The sequence below is a fragment of the Rhamphochromis sp. 'chilingali' genome (assembly GCF_963969265.1).
Source record: "Rhamphochromis sp. 'chilingali' genome assembly, chromosome: 10".
Taxonomy (NCBI): Eukaryota; Metazoa; Chordata; class Actinopteri; order Cichliformes; family Cichlidae; genus Rhamphochromis; species Rhamphochromis sp. 'chilingali'.
In genome coordinates this window covers 29491676-29518390 of record NC_137937.1, presented here as the reverse complement: position 1 = coordinate 29518390, position 26715 = coordinate 29491676, and the positions used below count along the sequence as shown (strand labels likewise).

Sequence of the window (26715 nt, the reverse complement as noted above, 5' to 3'; positions counted from 1 at the left end):
GCTAACAGTGCTGGAGTCTGCAGTAAGCCTACAGTCACTGCTTGGCTGATTAGAAAGAAACAGACATGATTTTTTCTTTCCATTTACAGATTGCAGCTAAGCCCACAAAAAGTGTAGTTACAGTGGATCGGTCAGAAAGAGGTTTAAAAAAAGAAGCACATCTAGAAGTAGGACTGTGAATGGTGATTACGCTATTCAAGAGGAATCCTTAAATCAGAATTAATTGCTAATCGTCACTTTTTCCAGGTGTCATAATCTAAGGTACATGAAAGCCACCATTCATCATCAAAACTACACCTTCACACAGTCTCTAGATCACTAACAGAGGGTCAGGGCTGTCACAGTGGGTCAAGAGATGGTAGAGGGAACTAAGAAAATCAAACTCTTCCTTTTTAAAAACCTTTGCTTATTGTCATTTTGCCTCTTTACTGGCACAAACTAAAATCTTAGAGGGGTTTATAGCCAAAGGATTTTAAAAAATCGTTTTTCCTAAGCATAGCTTTTAATCATCATTTTTATCACAAGTTAATATTTAAGGCTTGATTTTGCTTACACGTGTTAATTGCATCAGTGTCTTGCAAGTACTGAATATCCTGAAACAGGGTGCGTTTCTTTGGCAACTGTCACAGCCTCGCGTTTACATTTTTATAGTTGTGATTTCCAATGCTCTCTAATGTGCAAGCTATACAGAGGTGGTTACCGTCACACTTAATTGACAAGACAGGCTACGTGTCAAACACGTCGAGATCTCAAGATCTGAGGTTGTTGTGACAAAATGAATACAGAAAATTAGAATAATGAACTGACATATCTATTTTCAAGCTACGCGTGAAAAGCTCCGGGCTCGGTGACACTCCAGCAGCCACGCACAGAGACTTCACTTAAGTCTGAAGGTGTAAACATGCCAAAATATCTAAATATGCTTGTTTGTTTGCCAGCCAAATAAAGACGTTTCATTTGAAGATAAAGGCAGCCGAGTGCTTACAGGCTTTCTCATAGTGTGGTTCTGGATTCAATAATCTCTTCAATGAGCACCTCCCTACCACTGTTTTACTCTGTTAGAGGCTTAATATAGACATAATCCTGCTTTTTGTCATCTCAACATGGGATTTATCCATTAATACTTAGCTGGGCTGTCTTTAAACTTTATTTTTTGGAACAGCAAAAAGTAATTGCTGCTTTTCGAAATTCCTCCTCCTCTAGCAGATTTTAAAATCTCTCAAAAAAAAAAAAACAGCTGCTAAAGATCAACCATCTGGAACAAGAGCCACTAAATGACACCAAATTTAATACTGGCCAGCGATAAAGTCAAATTTTGAGTCGACACTATTCTCTCCTCCATCCTCCTCACATCCACCTACAGAAACAAATGCCTCGAAGATAACACGCAGCCGTAAAGATTACTGGACCTTCCACTTCCACAATGGGAGATGCAGACACCAGAGATATTAAACATTAACAATTCATACACATCTAAACATGCACAATCTGCCTGGCAATCAAGTGGGTTAACATAAATTATTTTATGGTAAAGAATAAGCTCTAATTCTCTGTTGTCTCTGTTTTACTGAGATATATCCAAGAAAGCAGGGGGGAAGGGTAAAGTGGGTAAACTGGGCTTTCTGTCTAAAGCCAAATATGTCGAATGAGTTACTAGAATTGATAAAGCAAAACAGCAACAAGTCAGACAGACCTGTATGGTCCTTAGTGGCCACAGCCAGTACAGTCTGTGCTGTAGGTATGGATTCATTGTTATCACACAGGGAGATTTTTGTTGCACACCTCAGTCTTGAAGCAGCAAAGAAATTTTCATGGATAGACATTTAAAAAAAGAAAACAAATCAAGGAGGATACGCTTAGGTTCTTCTTTTTTAAGGAAACAGATAGAGAGAAATAATGAGAGCATGCTGCACTTTTCATACATTTAAAAACCTAAAAACAACTTGATTTTACAAAAGTCAACTTCAAAATTGTCCCATTATCCAGTTAAACCAGTTTAGTCCTCATCTCCTATCAAAGCAGGTTAAATTTAAGACGGGAAACAAGAAGGTTTGACTTAACCTTTCCCTTTATCCCATTACTATGGTCACATTTTGTAGTCAGCCGTGCCAGCGTGCACTAACTTGGCTTTGAGCCTTCACGTCTCCGCAAAACGAGAACAAATGAAAGGTAACAAGAGTCAACACGTCCGGACTGATCGGTTTTCTTGTGACCACATTTAGACCTCCGTATCGTAGCCTACAACCTATAGGAGCTTCACTCAGTGCATTGTGAGCCATAATTAGCAGCATCCTTCCCCATACGTAACGTAACCGAAGCAGGTCCGTGTTCAGGAAAACCGTTTTGTCAGTGGCCGAGACTGAAAGCAGCAGCTGTGGATGTTTCGGAGACTGAATTGAAGCCAGAGACAGGATGAGATGCTGCCGCCGCTGCTGGGAGGATTTCAGCACCCCGACAAAAGGAACAGCTCCGCGAATCAAACACTCACTGAATGGAAACTCACCTCCAACAGCGCAGAGATAGGTGTAAACAAGCAAGAGGAGCCTCGGAGGGCTACATCCTGAGCCCAGGCGCTCCAGTTGCCACATCGTTAAAAGCAGAATATTTTGTGAGGGGCTCCAGCCCGAGTGCAGTTCTCAGACGCTCTGCTGGTCTACATTTTTTCAGATATTTGCCAACGACCAGCTGTTTGTGCATGACGTCATTCAGACGACGACGGGACAGCGCCTCCTCTTTGGCTTTGATTTGACAACCTCAATATGTCGACTTATTTCATTGGACCTCCGGCCCTGTCAGTCCGGCGATAGTGCAGACGTAGATTGCACCACAAGGATTCACACTTCGCCGTCCTGGCCACCCGACACGGGCACGAGTGAGGTGTGAGGCTGCAGCTGCCCCTCGAGCCTGCAGCCTCTTCTGCCAGGACCCAGGACACAAAGTTGGTACTTTGGAGGAATGGAAGACTTCATCTTATGTGGTCGTGCACAAGCCTCAAAACTAATAAAATACGATTTCCAGCGATTAATAAATTCAAAGCAACTAATTTGGGTTTCTGTTAGACTAAAAAAAAAGTAAAAGTGCAGCAACTCCACGTGTCAGTCTAGTTTTAAAAAACTAGCAATATACATACTCCTTAAAATATAACATATTACGTGAGCATAAATAAAATGAAAGGCTAAAAGGATTTATTTTAATGATTCATAGTGGGCTCAATTTGGGCCTCAAATATAAAAGCAGTCAAACCACAGTTAACAAAGCACAAGTGGACAATGAGTCATTACATTTATCCAGTGAAAAATATTTAAAAGTGAATGAATACACAAAATATACTTGAGGAGTTTGAATTTTTCATTTTAAGGATCACGTGGTCATCGGGTGACGTGTTTGTCAGACAATCATCATGCTACCACCAGGACACTGCCATTAAGAATGACTCAGATTTTTATTTCTAGGCCATGGGGTGACATGAATCATAAGTGTCCCAGCTGATTTATTGGGATTGAGTATAATTGATCTGTCATCAATGAAACATTAAACTAAAGCACTAGAGCTGAGCTAAAAGAAAATGTGTGGAGGGTAAGAATGTCAAAAGAATGTTACTGATGTGCCCAACAAGATGTAACTCTACTCATCTAACACTAACTCACAAAGACTTTAATAAATCCAACACACAGGATGGGTGCCAGTTAAATTGCCTAGGGTTTAATTTAAGCAGCAAACTATAGAGTACAGAGTAGCTGAATTTTGTCTAAATTCATTTATGACTAGTACACAAAACAAATATTTGCTTTTTTACATCAGGTAGCTGGCATAGTTTGACATTTCACTGATCTAAAACAGAGAAATCCACTTTCTTCTTATCCTTGACCAAATAAAAGTCAAAGGTTTGACTATGTTACAGAACAAGGTGGGCGAGAAACAAACAAATTCAACACTGGAACCTGAAGTAATAGTGATTGTGGAGGAGCAGAGAGCTAAATAGTTACATATTCTTTAGTTGAAGATTGTATTCAAACTACAATCTAAGTAAAAACTGAGTGCAGAGGTGTAAGATATGCTATGCAAATGTGGTTTCTTATAATTACTTTCATGTGGCGATGGAACAATGCAGCAAATAATAAATAAATAAAAAAATTTAAATCTTTGGTTTGTTGCTATGATTCAGTGCAGTGTCTGCTGCAGCCATAGTTTACTCTGAAGCCTTCCTCAAAGTTCGAAAGATTGCCAGACTCCCTAGATACCACGACCCACGCATGGCAACCCACTGTGTATGGCCGGCCTCTCTATGAGGTACCACAATATTCAACTAAGGTACTGTTCTGTTTCACTGCGACTGACTGAAACTGCCTCTTTTAAAGCCGGCCTTTTCTTCTTTAGCTCTTTCAATGCATTTTGTTTGTGAAGGCGCTCTATACACAGACTCGATTTAGCACACGGGCACAGACAAGATGCACAGCACTCACACAAAAGAGACACAGGAAAGTATATGCTTATGGTTATCTAAATCAGTGCTGCCAGTGGCCAGGTCATGAAAAATCTGCCTCTGTCTTGGAAATTATCCCAACTACCTCTTATTCCTTTGAATCCTAGGAGAAGCTCACATCCTCAGAGGCAAAACGTTTCATAAGTTTAATTGCTACTGTAATTAAAAGTAGTTCAAGTCAGTAGGAAAGATCACTAAGGCTGTAAATAAACAGCTTCAACAAAAGCGAGTGCACACCTGTACCACTTATGTATCACATGTGAAATGAGTCAAAACTGGATCACCTTGCAGTAACTGCATTAACAGACCTCACAGGATGAATTCAATCCAACAAAAGTCACTACACCTTTCATTGTGGAAATTTAAAGCTAATACTTATTTATTTTTTAATAACACTCTCAATCCTTTTTATTGTGAAAGACACAAACATTATAGAAGCTCCTGGAGAGAAATAGTTGAGTCTGTCTTTTCCAGAGAGAATTGTTATTCTACATTTCTCTACTTTCTACTACAGAGGTATTCTGATCCAGGCCAGGCACATGCTTGAGCATTTCATAGTTTTTATTTTTTAAGAACACTTGTGTGAAACTCTTTTGCTGTGCGCTTTGAATTGTTGTCATGTTACACTATTCTTCTTCTGGCAGGCTTCTGGAGACAGGGAATTATCTAGTTCACGAGAATTCATGGTGCAATCTACAAATGTCACCTCTCCAACACCTTTTGCACTCACCAATAACATCAAACTTTGCTTCACTGTCAGGACAATGATTTCAGTCATTGTTCCAGGCCAACATCAGGCCAAACATGCCGGAATCGATCTGAGCCAAACAAAGCTCTCTAGGTCTCATGTGACTAAAGAATTTGCTGCCAATATTCAAGCTATTCTTTATGCTCTATAGCAAAGTTTTATATTGCAGTCTTGTGTCCTTTGTACTAAGCTTTTCAATGGAGACAGATTTCCATTGAAAACCCCTGTGCCAAGGCTGAAGCACTTGACCATCTGTGCTTCAGTGCTAGATTGTAAGTGGTGCATTATCTGTGGAATCATTCTAGGATGACAGCTACTGCACCTCTGATTAGAGTTATTATGCCCCACTCTTATCTTCCTGATTACTGTCACAACTGTGTTTCAACTGATTTTTAGTTGGTCACTGAATCAGATTTTTAAAATTCCATCAGGTGGTTCTTCCCATGAGGAACCATGGTGCAGACATGGAGATAGACAAAGGATATGTCCAAGAGTCGACTTACACATGAGTACTCACCTTCATTTCAGTATTTTCTTTTTAACGTTTGTGTCGGCGATTGCAAGGATAGTCACTTTTGTTGCATTGCATTTCTCCTTTGCCGGATCTACTTTCAGTAGAGTTCTTCTACAGCGTATGCTTTTGATTGTTTGAATCTGTGCTTCAGCTGGATTAGTGCTTTGTTGTCCTGTAGACTCATCTGCTGGCATCCTGTTATTTAACTATTCTTGGTCTGCTCCCATCTTACTTACTGACCTACATCAGTCAAAAATGCGTAGGAAGTTACTGTCTTCCCTCCCAAGACTTAGTTCTTTTATCCATCCCCAAAGCCTCTACTGAATTTGAGAGAGAGAAAAAAGTGTTTTCAAATATGCTGCTCCATCTGCTTGAAATCTGCTGCAAAACCAACTAAATCTTAGGAAGCTGAGCTCACTAAATATGACTAATCTGAAATGACTTGAAGGCTGTCACACCTGTCTAACTAGACATTGACCTACAGTGAAACACATTTTTCAGGTATTTCTATAGTGATATTTTTAATCTCAATACTTCATTTCTTTAATGTATTATGCGTGTGTTGTTCTGTGACTGTTGATTTCTATCTTGTGGAGGACGCTCTTCCAAAAAGGATTCTAGATCTCACGTGCATATCTCCTGGTTAAAAAAAAAAATGGAACAAAAGTAAATTTGACATTTAAGTGATATTTCACTCTCTGATGTATACTCTATGTTAAAACATTCTTAAAATAGGACTTTTCTGAATCATTATGGCTTTTTTACTTCAGTAAAAACTTTGAAGAAGGGTCCATTGTGCTCGGTAAGTCCTCCTACAGTGACATTTGGTGGAACACGAAGGAAGAAATAACCAGCAAACCAGTTTTAAAAAGTGTGTGTGTGGGTGGCATACACATGCATACACACACACCTTCCACACATATCATGGCCTGAGTATTTTTGCTCTCCCCAAAGTGAGGCTCTCACAGCCTCAGTATACCAGGCACACAGTCATACACAGAGGAGCATGAAGGGCTTCCAGTTAAGCATTTTAACCACCTGGCTTCATACAAACATTCAAATCTACTCCTGCACCAAATCCCTGGGTTCTGAAAATCCTTCGGAGGAAAACCTAACTTGTTGCAAGGGGGAATTCAGATGGTCTATACCAATATGTGAACATATCAACTGTGTGCAACATGTTCAATTAAAAAGATAAATTGACAAAATGAAAAACCGGGAGGGCGGGAAAGAGAGGCTGGCCAGCTGGTAAAGTGAAGAACTCGTTCTGAGGCTTAGCTTCGGCACACAGCACACTCTGTCTGCAGCATGAGATATAAGACCACATCCTATTTGTGCCTTTGACACAATAGTAGCACAGCACCTTTCCACAGCAGACATCACAAAGTGCTTTACAATAAAAGAATAAACAAGCAGAAGCCCCAGAAAGCCAGACAAGAATAAACTCTCCAGTGTCTCTAAATAATAAATAATTACACTAAACTTGGAAATCTTCAAAATACTTTTTCTCCTTTTATATACGCAGGTCCTTCTGTGCGTGCTTGTATGCTTCCTCTACACTACCTCAGATATTTATAGCTAAACAGTGCCCCCTTATGAAGATTTCTTTCGTTCTGGCCATGCACGATTGATGAAAAGGCAGCAATTTGAACTTTTCACATTTTTTTTAATTGTTTGCATTTACAGTACTTGAGCCAACAAATGAAACACATTTAAGAAAACGTGCATTTACACTGGAATGAAAACAGTTAAGGCACAACTTAACAGGGGAAGTGTCTCACAACAGTTCCATCATCCAGTCACAGCTCAAGGTATCCAAAGTCGAGCGATCCCAACTCTGTGAGAGTTTTTACTCAATCTGGTAAACTACGAGAAATACTATATAAACAGTAAATCTATACTAAGTCTCGTGTCTCTATATGTACAAACTAAATGAGCATTACATCCGGAAAACTCCAAAACGTGTCTTCGTTGTTGGTGCATTGAGTGCTGCACTGAGGCTCAGACCCAAAACCATACGAGTTTCAGCAGGATCAATAATCCCGTCATCCCACAGCCTGTAAAAATAATAAAGTGCTCCACATTATTAGATGGCACATTACTCCTCACTCATGCGATACTTCTTGCGGTGCTTGTGCAGGACTATAATCAATTACTTTAATAGAGTGTCAAGGTTTTGTCTTCCTCTCTTTGGACAAAACAAATTTCCCACGTGTGGGACTAATAAAGGTTATCTTATCTTATCTTATCTTATCTTATCTTATATTTCATTAAAGAGCAAACAATATGGCTGTTGTTAATATAATATAGTATATGTATATCATAAGCGTATCATCAGATAAATGATTATAATAGACAAGCAAGACCTGATATTTAAGAAACTAATACCAGCTCCTGCTTAAGTCGTAAATAAATGAAGAGATAAATCAGTTTTCAAAATTCTTACTCTTTTGCAGTTAGCTAATTTTTTTTATTCATTAACTGATGCTTCCACAGCAAGCAATTCTGATACAACAGGTTTCAAGCATTAATGACACACATAAATTTGACAAGTGCTTTCAGGGTAGCTTGTGATTAATTAGTGTGTAATGGGGCCTTGATTGCCCCTTGGCCTTTCTCTTTCTTTATATTTTATACAATTAACTGCAAAAATAAGCACCGACATGCTCTGAAATGTGTGTTTAACCTTCATAACTATATTGGTTTTTAATGTCAGTGAGGCAGTTTCCAGTTAGATAAATATGTACAGTATACTATCCATCTCATTTTAAGACGCACATGTAATCACCACATGAGGATTTGTACTCTACGCTTACAAACACACAATGAAAACAGCTCAGGGACTAAATGAAAAGAACACGGCTCTTATTATTTAAACAACAGGACATCTGATGCTAAAGAAAAACATCACAGCATCACTGGTCCTGCATGAATAGTCTTGTGGTTTCTTAGTTCTTGGAAAATAAGGCTAATGTGAGATTACTGAAAAGAGTCTAAAAAATAAATTATAAACACATGCTGGTGGCCTGCTGATAGTTCATTTGTGGCCAGTGCTGCCATTCGAGAAACAACATTTTATCTTAGCAACAGTAGTTAAACCAATTTTGGAAATTCAAAGACTCAGTTATGTGTAGTCCTTCATTTTATCACACACATCCCTAAAATACAACATATTGGATGAGCAGATCTCACCTAGCACTGGAGTAATACGGACTGCCTTCCTCTTCAAACCGCCGCACGATTGGCTCCTTCATGGCAGCCTCTTGCTCTGCTGTGAACTGTGAATATATTGAGAAAATAGAATTAGGCGGTAAGGACCTGCGCCAGAGGCGTTTTAAAGGTTGTCTGAATTATTGAAGGTGTAGTGAAATGTAAAGCTGAAAGCACACAGCCATTTCATTTGCCATGAAGGTCAATTTCCCCAGCTTGAAAACACCAAGCCAATCTTTGTGAACACAATAAAAACAGATCAAACACTCGATAAATAACGCAAAGCTAATCTTTACTGATTTAAATGGGCCAAACTGTTGTAAATATCAGAAACAATTTTTTTTAAAAAGGGGGAAAAATTAAATTAAACAGCAACAAAAATATAAGAAATGGTATGAAGAAAAACTGAATTCATTAAACTGTAATTCAAGGTCTCTATATTGGACTGCTTTAATTTTAACCAGGAAGACATGTTTTCACACATAAGCTCATCGCCCTAAGTTATCCTTTCTCACATGAAGCACATAATCGAAGATAAAATGCTTCAGATGCATTCTCTCTACTGGAAACACTTCATTTGAGGGGTACCTAGTGTAGAGCCTGCAGGAGGCACGACACATGACACCATACTGCACATTCACTGCACAATTACCCCTGCTGCACTCACATGGCTGCAATCGGACACTGCAATTGCACTAGGAAGATGACAAGGAAAAGACCATCCTGTGCTCTAAACGACTGAACCAGATATTTGAGTTCTCACGTAAAGTTCGACTTATGTTGGTTAATCACAAAGGAAGTTCTTATTTTGGTGGAAGTGATGAGTGGTGCAGGCTCAGAATACTATCAATTGTGTTTTCGTGGGGCAAACAACTGTAGTACTGACTGTACACCTAATACATGTTTAACATGTAAGCTGTATTATACTGTATAATTTAATAAGCTCTCGGTAGTTCAACCTGTGTTCCACTGTGAAGACATGTAGAATAAAAGCAGAAAAAAATAAGAATATTTGATACCTGTTCAAAAATTGACCCAATGATTAGTTTTTACAACCTTTTTGAGTTGAAACATTTTAAACATCATCAAAACGGCTGTCAGCAGGGCACTGATGTGAGGTGTCATTCTGAAGCTATTAATGCACTGGTTAATAGCCCCATAACAGCATACCTGACACAGTTTAATGACAGCCATTTGATGGCTACACTATTCAGGATAAGTCATCACAGTCACACTTAACACTGAAATTATTTCACTGTGCCATGTCAAACCATTATTGAAAGAAAAGTGTCTTTCATAATGTTTATGCTGTTGGCAGGAAACCCACTAAAGTCAATTCAAGCCTTTCCAGCGGAGCACAGATTTTAGTCTGCCGTGTCAAGCGATTAACATGAATCATTACCTCCTTTCCCTCACGTGCCCTCTGATCCTTAGTGATGGTAGCCAAGACAGTGGCAGCTTGCTCACCACCCATTACAGAGATTCGGGAATTTGGCCACATGTATAGGAAACGTGGGCTGTGAGACAAGAAACAGTGTCAATTTGAGTATGTTTCGAGAGCCAGAATAGTCACCTAGATCACAACCAATAGGATAACAAAAGAAACCCTGAACATCAAAAATATGATTTGAGAGACTAGGAGGGCTTAACCTGGGGAAAAGTACTTCTTTGATATTTCATAGAAAGACTAAGGGAGGGTGAGTATCAGCTCCAACTTTCCAAAACACTAAATCATTTATGCTTATTTCAATTTACATGAGGACGCTTATTACAGCTCAAATAACCTGATAGGAATTAAACATGAGTGTGCCCACAATAATATTATCATTCCACTGACTTCATACATGCTTAAAGCTATTTGAATGGTAATTTTAATACTGTTAAAACCATTTTTTTCTATCCAGAGGGAGCTGTGCAAAATCTGATAAACTTCCTCAAGTGATTTTAAGACTTCTATCCATCAGTCTATCTACCTATACAAATACACTGCACTCTGTTGTAGAGTGCTCTTCACTAAGGATGCTACACATCAATAATTCAGCTTCTTATCACTCCTAGTCTTTGAAAAATAGCTGACAAAAATTAAAAAGACAAAATAATGATACATCCTCGAGTAATAAATGTCACTTTATTTTGATTAAAATTGATTTTTTTTATTTTAAAATACTTCTTAGCTTTGAAAGGGTTCCACTTAGAAAGTCTCTTTTACTGTTACAAAAGGTCACTACCACCTACACGCAAGAAGTCCAAGGCTATCTGATGCACAAAATGAAAGGCAATTGCATTTTGTACATTTTGTACACTTGAATTTCGCAGAGAAGCAGCTAATGTGTTTTGCAATAGTTCACAATGAATTAATTTACTTTAGCTGTTACCAGGGCTGCGTTTTTATTCCAACAAACCTCTAATCCCTACAGAGAATTTCTTCATACCTGTAGGCTCTGCCACACATGCCATAGTTTCCCGCACCATAGGAGCCGCCAATGATAACAGTAATCTTGGGTACACTGGCACAGGCAACCGCAGTAACCATCTTGGCTCCATCCTTGGCAATTCCTCCTGCTTCATACTCCCTACCCACCATGAAGCCTGAGATGAAGATGAAGACAAGAGATAGCCTAAGCCTGTGTTGTTATTTCAAGGAGGAAAGTCTGGCTGTGTTAATCTTAAACACGAAATAAGTCAAACTGGGAGATTAATGAAACAGATTTGTACATCATATAATAAGATTTGGTTATGATGTAAATTATAAAATTATCTGTATGATCACAGATCACATTGCAATTAAAGTAAATAATATTCAGAATTGTTTGCCGAGTAACAAACAACATCTAAACCCCACAACAGAACAAAATTACCGATGTAAATAAAGAATTCCCACCAACCTGTTATGTTTTGGAGGAAAACAAGTGGAATGTTTCGTTGGCAGCATAATTCAATGAAATGCGTCCCCTGAAAAGAATTTCAGATATTCATTACATGTAGTACATTCTCAGACCTAAAGAACAACTGCCCAGAGTTCAAACATGTATTACCTTAAAATAGTACAAGATGGTAATGATTTACTTTTTGGGCCTCTCAAGAAATAACCAAGAGACCATAAACTTTAAATGAACTGCCAAAGGAAAGAGATGTGTAAATTTTTAAGAAAATATATTCAAAGCACACAAGTTTATCCAGTGAAGTGAAATCTGGGTAATAACCCACTGAAAAGTTTGGATTACATCTGGAGTTTGTATTTTCACAAGAAGATGTAAACTGTCACAATGTTGCCTGAGGTGATGCTTTTGAATCTTGCATTACACCTGTTAATACAATAAATAAATAAATAAAACAAGCAACAGAGTTCATGGCCTCCCCTCAATCCATCCAGAAATAACAGAAACCAGTTACTTTGGGAGCGAGCTCACCTGCCGCTACACTGACTTTGTATTTTCTGTATTCTAGTTTAAATACGAAGGCGGTGAATGGCCTTCAGTTATGTCAGAAAAAATCACTGCATAACACAGAGCTGCCAGGAAATATTGAACAGACAAACACATACAAAAGACTGAACTATGTGGAGACAACTCATTTCCATATATTTGTATTGCTGAATTACTCAGGTGTTTTCTTTATTTTGGCAGTTTCCTCCACTGGCTCTCTTTCAGTGAAGCATTTTTTTGTGTGTTGCAAAGTGCAAACAACAGTTGGAAACAATGTGAAATATGACTGCTTCTCTGTGAAATTATTCAATTTCAATTCAACTTTATTTATATAGCACTAAATCAAAACCCTTCTTTGAGCAAGCAACAGTGAGAAGGAAAAACTCCCTTTTACAGGAAGAAACCTCCAGCAGAACCAGGCTCAGGGAGGGGCAGTCATTTACTGCCACCAGCTGGGGGTAAGGGAAGGGAGACAGGACAAAAGACGAGTAGCTGATGATTAAATGCAACACACTCTTTATTAGTATAAACACAAAGAGTGAAAACAGATGAGTGAAGAAGAAGAAACACTCAGTGCATTATGGGAAGCCCCCAGCAGCCTAGGCCAATGGCAGTATAACTAAGAGTGTGTTCACCTGATCCAGCCCTAACTATAAGAACAAAAGCCTAATCTTAAAAAAAGAGGGGGTCTCTGTCTCCCAAATCCCAAACTGGGACCTGGTTCCGTAGAAGAGGGGCCTGAAACCTCCTGTTCTACATTTAAATACTCTCGGAAACACAAGTAAGCCTGCAGTCTGAGAGCAAAGTGTTCTATTGAGATAATATGGTAGCATGAGGTAGTATGAGATAAGGTTATCTATAACATTGCTCCTGACCCTAACCCTGCCCTCCAAGGTGCTCAGGAACTTTTACTCCTGCACCATAGAGAGCATCCTGGCGGGAAACATCTTAACCTGGTTCGGGAACAGCACCATGCAGGACAGACGAGCTCTACAGAGGGTTGTGCGGTCAGCTGAGCGCACCATCCGCTCCGAGCTCCCTGACCTGCACTCAATCTACAGCAGGCGGTGCTGGACCAAGGCCAGGAAGATCGTGAAGGACCTCAGCCATCCCAACAACAGACTGTTCTCTCTGTTGAGGTCAGGAAAGCGATTCCGCTCCCTGAAGACCAACACAGAGAGACTGAGGAGGAGCTTCTTCCCGCAGGCGATACGGTCTCTCAATCACACCACCACACAGTACTGACCCACACATACAGTTCTTACACACACTGGACATTCTGGACATTGTTTCACTTCATTACTTAAATCACGCTGCTGTTATTGTGTATATGCTGCTGTTATTGTGTTTATATTTCTTCATACATTCTTATATAGTTCTATATTGTGTATTTTGTTGTACAGTTATTTTATTTTCAACTTTAATTTATATATTTATCTTTATCTTATTCTCCCAGTTAAATTTACCCTTCATTCTAATTTGTGTTGTACAGTTATTTCATTTTTAACCTTAATTTATATTTTATTCCTTCCTAGTTAAATTTACCCTTTTTAATTTTTCATATTTATTTCCTATCTTATTCATAGCCTTTTCCTTTTTTGTTTTCTTTAGGTCACGAGCAGTTGTCCAAGCATTTCACTACATATCGTACTGTGTATGACTGTGTACGTGACAAATAAAATTTGAATTTGAATGTGTGAACAACAGAAATCTAATCGTATCTCTGATACCTCTCCCTTTTATCAAAACAGAAAAAAATGGAAAAAGCTTTTAACAGTTTAAAAGTTAGCATAATGGAAGCCTGGGCATGTCTTTAGCGATGACAGCGTGTCTCAGAAATGCAGGTACTGTATTGATTTTTCTTGAATATGCTCCCCGAGCATGTCTGTTCCACATCTTTGTCTGAGGCACTGTATCAGACCCTTTTGAAAGTAATTATAGTGACGAGATAGCCAATGCTTATAATGTCATGTTGAGACCTCGCAAAAAATAAAAAATAAAAATGAATGAAAGAAATCTTCGTTCAGGTCAAGCTTGTAATCCAATTCAAAACGTGCTTAGAAAAACTTATTAGTCTATAATCACAAATTCGGCCCCTCATCTTCCCTAAGCCTGTATAAAGTTCAGCTCTGTGCACAGCAAATTGGCTTGAGAATTAAGTGAATTACACTGAATGAAAATTATTACTGTTCTCCGTGCATGGTTTCTAAATGCTATCATAGTTATCAGACTACTCGTGAAAGGATGTAAAGGTGCATTTTAAGGCTTCTTGCATAGGAGAAACACTACAACTCTAATGTGAATGAGAAGTGCAAATAACCTACAAACAGAAAAATGTTGGTGTTCATAAGCAGCAAATATCTGTGGAGCACGCTATCTGTACTATTTCCACACAGTGTTTAAAGTCCTTGACATTTTGAGAGGCACAAAAACAGTACAAAGCTCAGTCTCCTGGAAATTCAGCTTTTAACTTTGTATAGGTTTTATTTATTTATTTATTGTATTGTTTTTGCAGATAAAAGACAGTTTTTACAGTTTGATTTATCTGTAGCTATAAAGTGCCTTTACCTTTTTTGCAGACTCTGAGAACAAGACTCCATTGTTCCCAATGATTCCAACGGGATAACCAAATATCCTTGAAAATCCTTAAAAGGTACAAATTCACAAGAATGAACTCAAACAATGGTCAGGTTTTAAATTTAGAGAAGAAAAAAAAAATCAACCATGTCTTGGAAATTGAAATCAATACTAGTTCACATACCTGTAACAAGCGTGTCTCCATAGAATGCCTTGAATTCATCAAATTTACTGCCATCTACAATTCTGGCAATGACCTGCAATCCAATCAGTAAACAAAAGTTATAAAAAATGTGATGCAATGTCAAATAACACAGATAGTGACAACTTTTCAACAATTTCTACTTATTTAAGTGATTTTCACTCTGCTAAAAGCAATGCTACACTTGAAAAACTCCTGTAAAGAGGCTGCACTCAGTTGATCTTACAACCTTAAATGGACTGCCAATACTATTCTACACTACAAACACTTTGGCATCTGTAGAGTAAGCAGTAATTCTAGCTCGCGGGTCTACATCAAGAATCAAAGGGCACAAGCTTTAAACCAATAGAGAATATCTGGCAAGCACTGCCACACAGCAGAAAAGCAAAGTGACTGATGCCAGCCACCTTATTATTGATTCAGCTGCTGATAGGAGAACATGACAACTCAACATTGTTAAAGTGCATTCTGAACCTCTGACAGCCAGATTTATAAATAAACCAATCAAAATTGGTTTATTTACAAATCTTAAAGCAGTCATAGCACTTCCACATTGTGTAAATCAGTCTTTTGGCTGTATTAAACAATGAGATGAATGAATGATTTTATTATATTTGACTCACATTAAAGAAATAATATCATAGCAAAGAAAAGTCGTATTATTTATCTCACCATTTTAAACTAATTACTAAGAGGTTCAACACAGTATCCTACAAAATATCCAAATAAGATTCTGAAATGTTCAGAAATGGTAAAGAAATCTTCCAAGCAGTCCTGTGAAAAGCTTAGTACACTCTTATTGCTTCAAAGGAATTCCATAGGAACAGGATAAGTAGCAGCCAGGTGTTGCTAACCAGAAGTATTTGATTTACTGATCATCAGCAAGTGTGACCTATAAAAGCAGAAGCTTTGAGAGTTTGTTGTGAATTGGAGCTGTATAAATAAAACTGAACAGAAATTTTCTAGTCTGGAATATTCAGGTGTGTGTTAATACAATGCCACAATCTTCCCAGGAAATCGAACCAAAGTTCAGGCCCAGCAATGCTCTAGCTTCTAGCAGCTGCACCCATGGTAAAGATTTCCAAATCTGCATCGCATCTTTCTTGAGTTATTGTATTTACAATTGTGGGTGCCCACACTGCCCACCTGCCCACTCACCCAGGAGGGTGACAACAATACTCCATCAGCCTTTTATTTCTGTGGCGTAAAAAAAAACAAGAACTTCATCTCAGATTTTACAGGGTCCAGTTAGCATGTTAAATGTTAACATTCATGACAATACAATTAGAAATACAAGGGACTTGTTTGTTAGTGCAGCCTGGAGAAAGCCTCTGCTCTCTGAAAAGAACATGGCAGCACAGCTTAGGTTCAAAAAGTTGCTTCTGAACAAACTACAAGACTTCTGGAACAATGTCCTTTGGACAAAATCAAAGTGGAGATGTTTGGTCATAATGCACAACACCATGTAAGGTGAAAACCAAACCCAGCAGATCTGCACAAACACCTCATGCCAACTATCAAGCATGGTGGAAGAGAGATGATTTGTGCTTGTTTTGCAGCACTTTACAGTCTCTGAGTCAAGCATGAACTCCTCTGTACACCAGCATATTCTAAAGCCAAATGAGGCCATCTGTCTGACAGCTAAAGCACGGGCACAACTGAGTTGCGTAACGGGATGACGATCTCAAGGACAGCAGAAAATTTACAACAGACTGGCTGAAAAAGAAAAGAATCAAGGTGCTGCAACAGCCCAATAAAAGCCCAGACCTCAAACTGATTGAAATGCTGTGCAGGTATGTTAGGAGAGCTCTGCAGAAATCAATGAACTGAAGAAATGTTAGAATAGTGGGACAACAATCCACCACAATGATGTGAAACACTGATAAAGTCACACTGAACATTATTACTCCAAGTTATTTCTAGTTCTACAAGCTAGTGAATAATAGGGTGTAGTCCATCACAGATCTACACACACTCCTGTGAAAGCGTATCACTTAATATAGAAGGGAATTTTTTTAAGTGCGACTTGAAACCATCGTTCTGGAAACTGGGCAATTACCTCTCTGACATCAAAGTTACGTTTCAAGTTATCTCCGACTATGCCGTAGAGTTCATCTGCAGGATAGAGAGGACTCTCAGGAGGTTCTATAGTAACCTAAAAAAAAAAGCAAACAAAAAGACTCAGTGTCAATGAAGCTACAGAGAGAACAGTTTGATTTAAATTGTCGACTGTAAACAACAGACTGACCTCGATATTTTTTCTGTAGTTAAGGCTTCTCACTGTCTTTCTCGCTAAATGAAGAGCGTGGTTATCGTCTAAAGCATAGTGGTCTGTCACTCCAGATTTTCTGCAAAGTAAGAAAAAACAAAGGCAGTCATTGGAAATATTACCTTATAAATCATTACTGTGGGGGAAAAAAACCTACAGTACTTTCTATGTAGTACATAGTGTAGGTAGAAAGTTTCCTGAACATTTCATGCTTTCGATGAAAGGGTTAATAATCGGATTGAGTTCATTTTTATATGAAACAAAGACAAAGCCCAAAATGTATTTTGTTAATTGGTTCAAAATAAGAAAGAAAGAAACTGAGAAACACTTTAATTACCCAAGTCAAATCAAATCCTTTGCTATGACACTCAGAGCAATGATCTTTGAGATGTCTATATAACTTGACTGGATTCCAATTGTGCCTAACTTAATTAAATAGAAATAATCAGGAAAGGCACACACAGCAGACTGTAGATGAAAAAAACAAGTCATGATGTCGAGAGAACTATTGGTAGGTGTGCTAGATTGGATTGTCTCAAAGCACAGATCTGGGGAAAGACACAATAATATCCAAGAGAACAATAACCTCCATCATTCTTAATCCTGGAACAGTCATCCTAAATTTGGCTGCTCAACTGAATTGAGTCATCTGGGAAGAAGGACCTCGGTTAAACAAGCAACTAGAATCACACAAGACTAACCTGAAGCATACTGCCAAGAAAACAATGGTGTTGCTTGGGGAAAAACTCTGTCAGGGTCCAGACCTGAACCTAACAAAGCATCTAGAGATGTCTAAAAAAAAAAAAACCTGGTGAAGCTTCTACCAAACAACTATCAAGAGTAATGGGACACGTGTCTAAAATGATGGTGTTCCAAGCTTGTAGGAACTTTCCCAACATGACAATAAGGGAAAATAACAATAAGTAGTTGGATATTTAAGTAAATGGGATATTTGGATATTTTAGTCTTTTTCTTTTGTGTAACAACACTTTGTCATTGTTAAGTACTGCCTCCTCATTGACACAGAAACAAGGAAAGTGAATTTGCTTTAAGGATCTGTATAACATTATGATTTCAGTAAGAGAACAATCTACTTTTCTATCAACCCAGCTTGTAATTAGCATCACTTGAATACCCAAACTGGACGTATAACACAAGGTCACAGAGGACATTAAATCGTCATTTTCAGGGATTCGAACATCAAGTCCTGATGTATATATTTTGCGAAAACTATTTAGCTATCTCTTTGGTATTTAAAAGTCAAGATGAGAGCTAATATTGAATCCCACATATCCCATAAAAATGATCTGTTCATACTTGCAGTGTAGATCAGCACCACCAAGATCTTCTGCAGAAACTTCTTCCCCAGTGGCAGCTTTGACCTATTAAAGAATTATATTACCAGGAAATATGCATTTCATCTCTTGTATTCAGTACAAGTTCAAATATATAGCTTGCTATATGAACAAACATTTAGCTCTATAAAATGAAACACAATATTTGTCTGTTTGTCAGTTACTTAATGTTAAATAATAACAGAAATAATAAAAAATTAACAAACCAGTGGAGGTCCTCCAAGAAAAATGGTTCCTTGCTTCCGTACGATGATGCTCTCGTCTGCCATTGCTGGCACATACGCTCCTCCAGCAGTGCAGGAGCCCATCACGACAGCAATCTTGAAGAGAGAAGAAAAATAGTTAGGTCTCATATCAGACATGTACAATATTAAAACATATCCTTCAGGCATTTTCAAAGATATCTTCATTACTCTGCTTTGAATAATTTGCATATGATTAGGGGGTTTTTTCTCTTTAAAACTTCAATTAACCTTATGTGCAGTTATAATGCCACCTATGACTACTCCATTACCAAAAAAAAAATCTGGTTATAGTTTCACTTGAAAAGTTTAAATACTAGAAACAAAATAGCCATTACATCACTGAACAACAACTTTTAAGCTATGAGTACTGCAGACTTTATGATGCCTATTGGACAGGGAATGGTATTCAATTTAGATGTGGGAACTACAACTCTTATTTCAGGTGGGCTCATAGAAACATTCCATTTTCAAGAAAACCACTCTTCCAGAAATAAATTCTGAACATATATTATTCTGCCAAGAGAAGGATAAATTCCAAAAGAACATTACACTGGCCAAAACATTTTATAGCTCTGAAAAACTTTCGTCTTCCTGCAGATGAATTTGAAAACAGCTTTCTAACTAACACACAGTGAAGGTCGGTTTGGTGAGCAATATATCCTGCTTTTTATCATCCTTGAATCAATAGAGATGTGACTGCAAGACAGGTGCAAAACCGTGCACAGTGCAAAACCGCTGCAGTTCTCTTCATCATCATATATAAGATGGATTTGAGTAGCCTGCAGGTGCAAAACATGAAGAGCCTTCAAGCGTGGAATTCATTTGAATATACCACCTCTGCTCTTTGATATTTTTCTTGTTTCAACAAGGATGTAAACACACGTATGGTTGAAAAAAGAGAGAGCTACCAGAACTGCAAAAAATACAGACACTGAGCAGTATAATGTGATATAACCCTGGTGATAAAGGCTCTTCTGTGTTCTTAAATAAATATTAAATTCAATTTAATACAGTTTATCATGTGATTGCTGTCAATTTCTGTTCATGGAAGCTTTTCCCACAATGTTCCAACAGGCCATGAATGCCCCTGCTGCCATAATTAATTTCTTTTGTGTATCTGTCGCTCAGTATTTTTATTGCCTTTGCCTTGCAGCAAAATGGCCTTTGCCCCAAGACAGCATGGTGAAAAAAATTAAATAATTTAAAAAATACATAATAGAGGACTGTGACTTTCATGTATATTCATTTATATTGCCTTCTACACGTATAGAATGAAAGAATAACAAAAGTCATTATTTAAAAGGTAAACAAATATATCGTGGAAGCCCAATAATGGGCTTTAGTAAAGATGTAATCGGGGGAGGCAAGCAAATTATAAAGCCACTCCGTTAGGGTTTTATCATTCTGCTTTTGTGCCCATTAAATGAGTTAATACAATGCATCACCTGTGCTATTCCCTCTGAAGACAACCTGGCCTGGTTGTAGAAAATGCGCCCGAAATGATCTCTGTCTGGAAAGACTTCAGCCTGCCTGGGCAGGTTAGCACCGCCAGAATCCACTGAAGGAGATAAAAACATTACAAACTCACTTATTATAAACATCTCGACTATAATTAGATTACAGAGACAGACTTCCCTGCTATCCTCAGGCAGGGCATTCTGGGATGTCTCTGGTGTAAATATTGACCAAAAAAAAAAAAAAACAACCCAAATATTAGGATTTTTCCCATAAGGTCCTTAAGAAGCTGTTATAGGGTTTTAAGCCCAATACTGATACTAATATTTGGTGATTTAAAAATCTGATATACTGGCCAATGTTTTTTTTTTCAGATGTGTGAAACAAACAGATTTCCCCAGCAGTTATTTATGAGTGTTTACTAAGATATAATGAAAATGTAGTTTGGTTTACTGTTACAAGTCATTGATTACTCATTTACATTCTGCCAACAACACGGGTAAGCTGGTTTGTTGTGTTTGTGGTGAACCAAATAAGTGTTGTCAACAGGGAAATTGCAGAGTGTCCTCTGGTGGACAAACTATGCAACACCATCACTTATAACACAGTTAAAGTGTTTCATCCATCTCGCTCTTACTTTTGAAATGTTTATTTTTTTAGCCATTATAACATATTGCATATATCAGTCAGGCTCTACTTGCACAGGTGAACTGACAAACCCTAACCCAACAGTCCTACTGTATTTTAAAGTTAAATTCTAACAGGGATAGTAGAAAATTATTATTACTATTATTATTTTTTATTACTAATAATTATTATTAATAATATTATTATTCTTTGATTCTGTAGATAATCGTTTATTAGTGTTTTACAAACCCTTACAAATATGGAGATACTCACCCAAGTAAATGCATGGCAGATGGTTCTGCTGGGCTATTTCTTGTGCACGAAGGTGTTTCTTCACTGTAATTGGGTAGTATGTTCCCCCTTTGACAGTAGCATCATTTGCAACAATAATACACTCCACTCTATGAACATTTAGAAAAGAATGAATAAATAAATATTAGATTATGCACCTGGGGTACTCAATTGAGATTCTAGTGGAAAACCTACACTGTAATTACTTTGGATCTGATCCTGTGGTTAAAAATATAAATTTTCATCTGTGACAAATTATTAAACTGAACCATTTTTACATATGATCATCAGAACGAAACACTTTCACTATTTTTTAAAGGCATTACATTCAAATCTGGTGAATATCATAAACATTTATAGCACTTGCCCTGAAACCCGCCCAATTCCAGTAATTATACCGCCTGCTGGGACTTCCTCTTTTCCATACAACTCATATCCTGCAAATTGGGAAAATTCCAAAAATGGAGACCTGCAATAACATGAAATAAAAGCGGGGAAAAGAAGACAAATTCATATCCATGCATCCATGTTTTTCTGCACAAGTTCTTTTAAAATAGTACATTTTAGTTTAGAGAAATATTATCCTCTTTTGCTTCTTCTCATTGTACAGAGAACTGTACTGTAGACACCATCAGACATTTAAAACTAGTGATACCACAGTTTGTGTAAGGACAAATTCTAGGACAAAAGCTAGGGGGGATGAAACAGCCATGACTTTTAAATCTGTGACAAAGATAGAAGTAAGCAGTAATACCCTGGATCCAGCAGTCTGTCTATGCGCTCTCTAGGCAACAGTTTCCCACGGGAAGTATGAAGTCTTCTTGCTTTTTCTCCTCCTCCTGAATTAATTAAAAAGTAATAAATGAATAATAACAAAATTACAAACTTAACAATTTGAGAATATTTTGCAAGTACTACTACTACTCTTGCAAGTAGCATTGATGACAGTGCTGATGGTGTAAGACAAATAAAAACATAAAATTACCAAGAATTGTTAATCCCTGGTGGGACAGGCTTTTATTCATTTCTTTGTGACTTTTGTAGTTACTGATGTTTTTCTGTGTGCCAGTAGGGTTGAAAAATAAGCGAACGTGTACCTCGGTCGGGGTCACAACTTTCTGTGTTTTACTGAAAATCATTTCTATTGTCACTTTCAGCACATTTATTCCTTTTGTTGGGTCAATTAGTTGCAATGTTTTGTCATTTTATTTTAGTCATGTCATCATTTATCAAAAGAATAAAAATTTGAAACCTTATTACACCTATACTTTTTACAGAACTTGCTCTAAATAGCAATACTGTACTTTTTTAACTACATTTCACCAAAAAGAGAAAAAGAATTAAAAACAAATAAACAGAAGAGAAAAACAAATGTTTTATAAACAATAACAATCTTACACAAGTCTTATATTTCTTACTTTTATTATATATTTATACAGTAGACTACACAATCATAATAACTTATACATTTTTTAATATGTCTTGTCTACTGCTTTTAAACATAACTTTTCTCCTGAGTTCCAGCTACGCCTCTCTAATAATAGCAACCTCTCATTACAGAGTTTGGAAGTAGATTATTTTATGTTTTTTACATTATGTTAAGATCAAGTAAACAGCTAACTATGTGTTAAACGGCATGCAGTTTAACACATACTCCCATATAAAAAGTGCTTTTTATGCATTTACGTGTTAGAGCAGGTCCCTTAAGGCTTAATCATCTACAAGTGGAACCTGATTACTTTACTAGAACACATAGGTGTAAGCAATGATGTTTGGGCAACAATTTCATCACCCAGGCACTAATTTGAACTGCTGAAATGAAAACACAAAGTGATGAATTTATCTCTGGGATAGTGCGTAACCTGCTGTGTGCGAACACATACCCAATTTAATATTTTCTGTCCGGCTTTTCAGCTCATCAAGAAGAACTTTCATTCGGTCATAATTCTCCTAAAAAACAAAAAGAGAGAAATTCATTTGTTAGAGTTTCCTCTTAATCCAATTTCTGTAAGAGATTTGCACTAAAATAAGAAAATGTAAATGATGATGATGTAAATGCTCTCCAGTCATTTGTTGAGTTTATTTAATATAAAAAAAATTGTACTCATAAATATACACTGATTAGTGTTTAGTTATGTGTTCCAACAAATTGATAATTTTATTAAAAAACACAGAAGAGGTCAGCAGTTTGTGGAAGCTCCCATGTTGCTCTGCAAACTGAATACAATGGACAAGACGGGCATCACCGTTCTGCCAAATAACCTTTTATATGTGTGGCCAGAGACGGACCGCATACGTGGTACGCCAAAGGCAGAGGAGACGAGAACACACAGGCAGTACAATGGAGGCAAATTTTAATTCATGCCTGCACCTTCAGATTCAAGATGTGATATGATTTAAGGATCATACCTATGGTTTTTAAACTGAGAGTAGATCTTGTTCACCAAAGAAGCAAAAATGTGAAGGAGCAAGCGGCATGTGGTTAGAAACTCATCCTCATCCTGCTCACCTCAAGCCTTATTTCCTGAACTGAAGTCAGGGCTCTAACACATGGAAACATGCTTAGATATTGTCACAGTGACTTATTGTCATCAGATTGGACAAGCGAATCTCCGATCTCTGGACAGCTGTCTACAAACCAGCTAAACAACAGCAACAGCTGGTTATAAGCGAATATTGTGTCTGTTAATATTATGCTTGATTGTACTAAAAATCACACTTTGCCTCTAACAAACAGTTTGATTGGATTCTCACCTAGTGAGAGTTTATTTGCTAAGAGTCTGAGTCCAGAGATGTTAGAGGCACTTGATAAAACAGCAGAAAACAGCAGCAAAGACAGCAGTGCTTCATCGATTTGTATTGGACTCCTTTCACAAGGTTTTGCAGCCTCCTCCAGTAAATAAACGTGGACATATACTACATGCACCTACTACACCTACACGCACTACAGATTAATGGCAGGCAGAGTTGTTTGTCCTACAGTGGTCAACATAGCTAGTACTATGCACTTGAATTGGTTAATGTAAGAAAAAAAATTCAGTTGACTGCAATCGGCAATCGACTGATACCTCGTGACATGGTGAGATTTTTACACAGTTTACCTTCAAGGGCAGTTGATCATCTTGTATTTTGAAACTTGTAATTCACATATAAATTGTGAATGACAAAAACACGCTGTCATAAAAAACAGATTAACTGTTGAATTAAAACACCACTCAACCCCAACAGTAACCTGCTATTAACACCAGTCTGATTCATACAAGACATCTGTACCTGTAACTGGCTTCCACTAACTAACCCTTAATGGCGTAAGTGGGAAAGCACTACAGTCCTTGTGTGCATATGATTTTTTTATGTTGTATTTAAACAGCTGATGATTGTGCCACTGAGGATGAATTGACTGTTTTGTGCCATTGATATAATCACAAAATTATAGCTTCAAACTAGCAACTTTAAGCAATAAAACATCAAGCCTCACTAATCAGTTATTCTAAGAAATGTATTGTTGTTGCAATGACATGCAAAGCTGTTATTTGTGTCTTTCACTTTCAGAGGTTGCACCTTCACAGTTAGACTGGTAGACTTTTTTGCACGCTGTTTAGCTCCACAACTCACTTAATTCTTCAGCGCTGATATTGCTGATAAATTCTTAGCTTTTAAGGAGTCTGACCTCTAGAGTGAACTTCAACATAGGGGACAGACTAAACAAACACTTTCCTTCGTGTCTGGGAACGTTATTAGTTCCTGTTGCCCGTCAGGTGTAAAACACCTCACCTGGATGCGTCTGAACTCTCCGAACTGTTACCTTACTGTTTGACTAGCAGGCGTTAGCAACAGGCTAACCTACCTGATATTCAGAAGTCTGTTTATCAGGCTGTGAGCCAAGTCGAGCGACTTTATCTGCGTGGTACGCTCTTGTGCAAGCCAACGGCAGACTCCTGCAACGAAGCAGCCACGGTTTGAATGACTGCAGGATCATTTTAAAATGTTCTCGACTAACTAAACGGGATCAAATTTAGCAACTGCTAGCCTGCTAGGTAACCTAGCGGTAATCTTCTTTTGTGGTTTTTGGCAGGGGAAGTAGAGCTCCATATCGCCACCTTCTGATTAAAGAAACGGTTTACATGTGCAGATTTGTGAAAATGCACCACATTTTTTTTATGAATATTGCTTGTTTTTTGTTACTTCTAAATCCTACAATTATGTCATATGGTTGAAATATTTAAATCAAGCTCCCTATAGCAGCCTTTTCTACAGCTTCACACAAATAGTGTAAAGAGTGGTTTTAAATGCAGCATTTTCTATCACTTTAGTTTTTAAACTTACTTATATATAGCTCTGATGTGCAATTCTTTTGTCAAGCTGTACTGTTTACATCCTCCAAAATCACATATTTATATATAATATAGATAGTCTTATGCATATCTACATATATTTATACATACACACACATTAGTATATCTGAGAGTAACGAAATTTCTATTCTCTGTATGTCCTGTACATGTGGCAGAATTGACAAATAAAGTTGACTTTGACTTTGACTTTGACTTGATCTGTTATTTGAATTGTATGCACCAGTAAAGGTATAGCTATAATTAAACAAAATATAAGTAAAGAATCTTGCATCTTTTTAAAAGCCTAAACACTTTTTTTTACCATAAGATCCCCGTTCAGGTTCTTCTTGTTATGAAAACAGTACTGCTGTAACTGAAGTAAGCACTGTTTCATATTTGTTGCATCAAATTTAGAGTGGCTGCTAAAACCTTTTGTGGTGTAGCTTAGGTGTAGCTTTTAAATTCTTTCTCTAGCCTTGTGATGGGAACAAAAAACACCCATCTAAATATTTTCCCAACTATCTATTGTCCATAGGCCTAAATTGGTAAATTATTCCTCAAGGTTGTAAATCGGCTTCTGAATAAATTTTTGCAGATCCATTTTCAGATGGAAATAAAAAAAATAATAATAATAATTATGCATCGGCTCCAAGGGCCAGAACTGCAAACTTCTGTTGATATTTCTCCTCTGAAAGCATGAGAGCAAGCAGAGCATCGCACGTCAAAGCTGCCATCATGTGGATTTTAAAAGCACTACAGCTGAGCTGAACTTACATGTGTGTGCTTGCCTTACTCTTCTTGTACATTATTTACACAGTTACACTCTGGGGATCTGTCTTCCTTGTGAAAACAAATAATCCAATTTTAAAATGAAGACTCAATTCATTTCTATTTATATATCACCAAATCACAACAACTGGTCCCTCAAGGTGCTTAAGTTGAAAACTGGACGTTTTCAGATTGGCTGATTGTTAGGATAA

At 37.6% G+C, this 26715-nt stretch overlaps 2 protein-coding genes across 2 annotated transcripts in view; both read right to left on the bottom strand.

Annotated features, from left to right (window-relative positions):
- tmem8b (transmembrane protein 8B) overlaps window positions 1–2659 on the bottom strand; it is a 35899-nt gene extending 33240 nt beyond the window's left edge. Inside the window, exon 1 of the mRNA XM_080894822.1 lies at window positions 2504–2659. Within this exon, the coding sequence (XP_080750948.1) occupies window positions 2504–2588 (85 nt within the window). The 5' untranslated portion in view covers window positions 2589–2659. The remainder of the gene's footprint in view (window positions 1–2503) is intronic.
- A 4731-nt stretch (window positions 2660–7390) lies between these two features.
- mccc2 (methylcrotonyl-CoA carboxylase subunit 2) lies at window positions 7391–25460 on the bottom strand. The gene is made up of 17 exons (XM_080893998.1): window positions 25249–25460; window positions 23285–23351; window positions 22156–22240; window positions 21769–21870; window positions 21384–21511; window positions 20474–20586; window positions 18990–19103; window positions 18746–18810; window positions 17408–17507; window positions 17219–17314; window positions 15142–15214; window positions 14949–15025; window positions 11841–11907; window positions 11388–11544; window positions 10358–10472; window positions 8938–9023; window positions 7391–7802 (listed from the first exon to the last, which is right to left on the bottom strand). Exons 1-17 carry the CDS (start codon window positions 25378–25380, stop codon window positions 7685–7687), a joined length of 1695 nt encoding a protein of 564 aa, XP_080750124.1. The 5' UTR covers window positions 25381–25460; the 3' UTR covers window positions 7391–7684.
- Window positions 25461–26715: the final 1255 nt, after the last annotated feature.

Bases quoted from the DNA above. Each gene is read 5' to 3' on its own strand.
- mccc2 (XM_080893998.1), bottom strand. From the start codon at position 25,380: ATGATCCTGCAGTCATTCAAACCGTGGCTGCTTCGTTGCAGGAGTCTG. The intron at 21,512-21,768 runs GCAAGTGCTATA...AAATGTTCATAG, and splicing joins GGAATTGGGCGGGTTTCAGG to AGTGGAGTGTATTATTGTTG. The intron at 19,104-20,473 runs GTGATGCATTGT...TCTCTCTTCAAG, and splicing joins CTTCAGAGGGAATAGCACAG to ATTGCTGTCGTGATGGGCTC.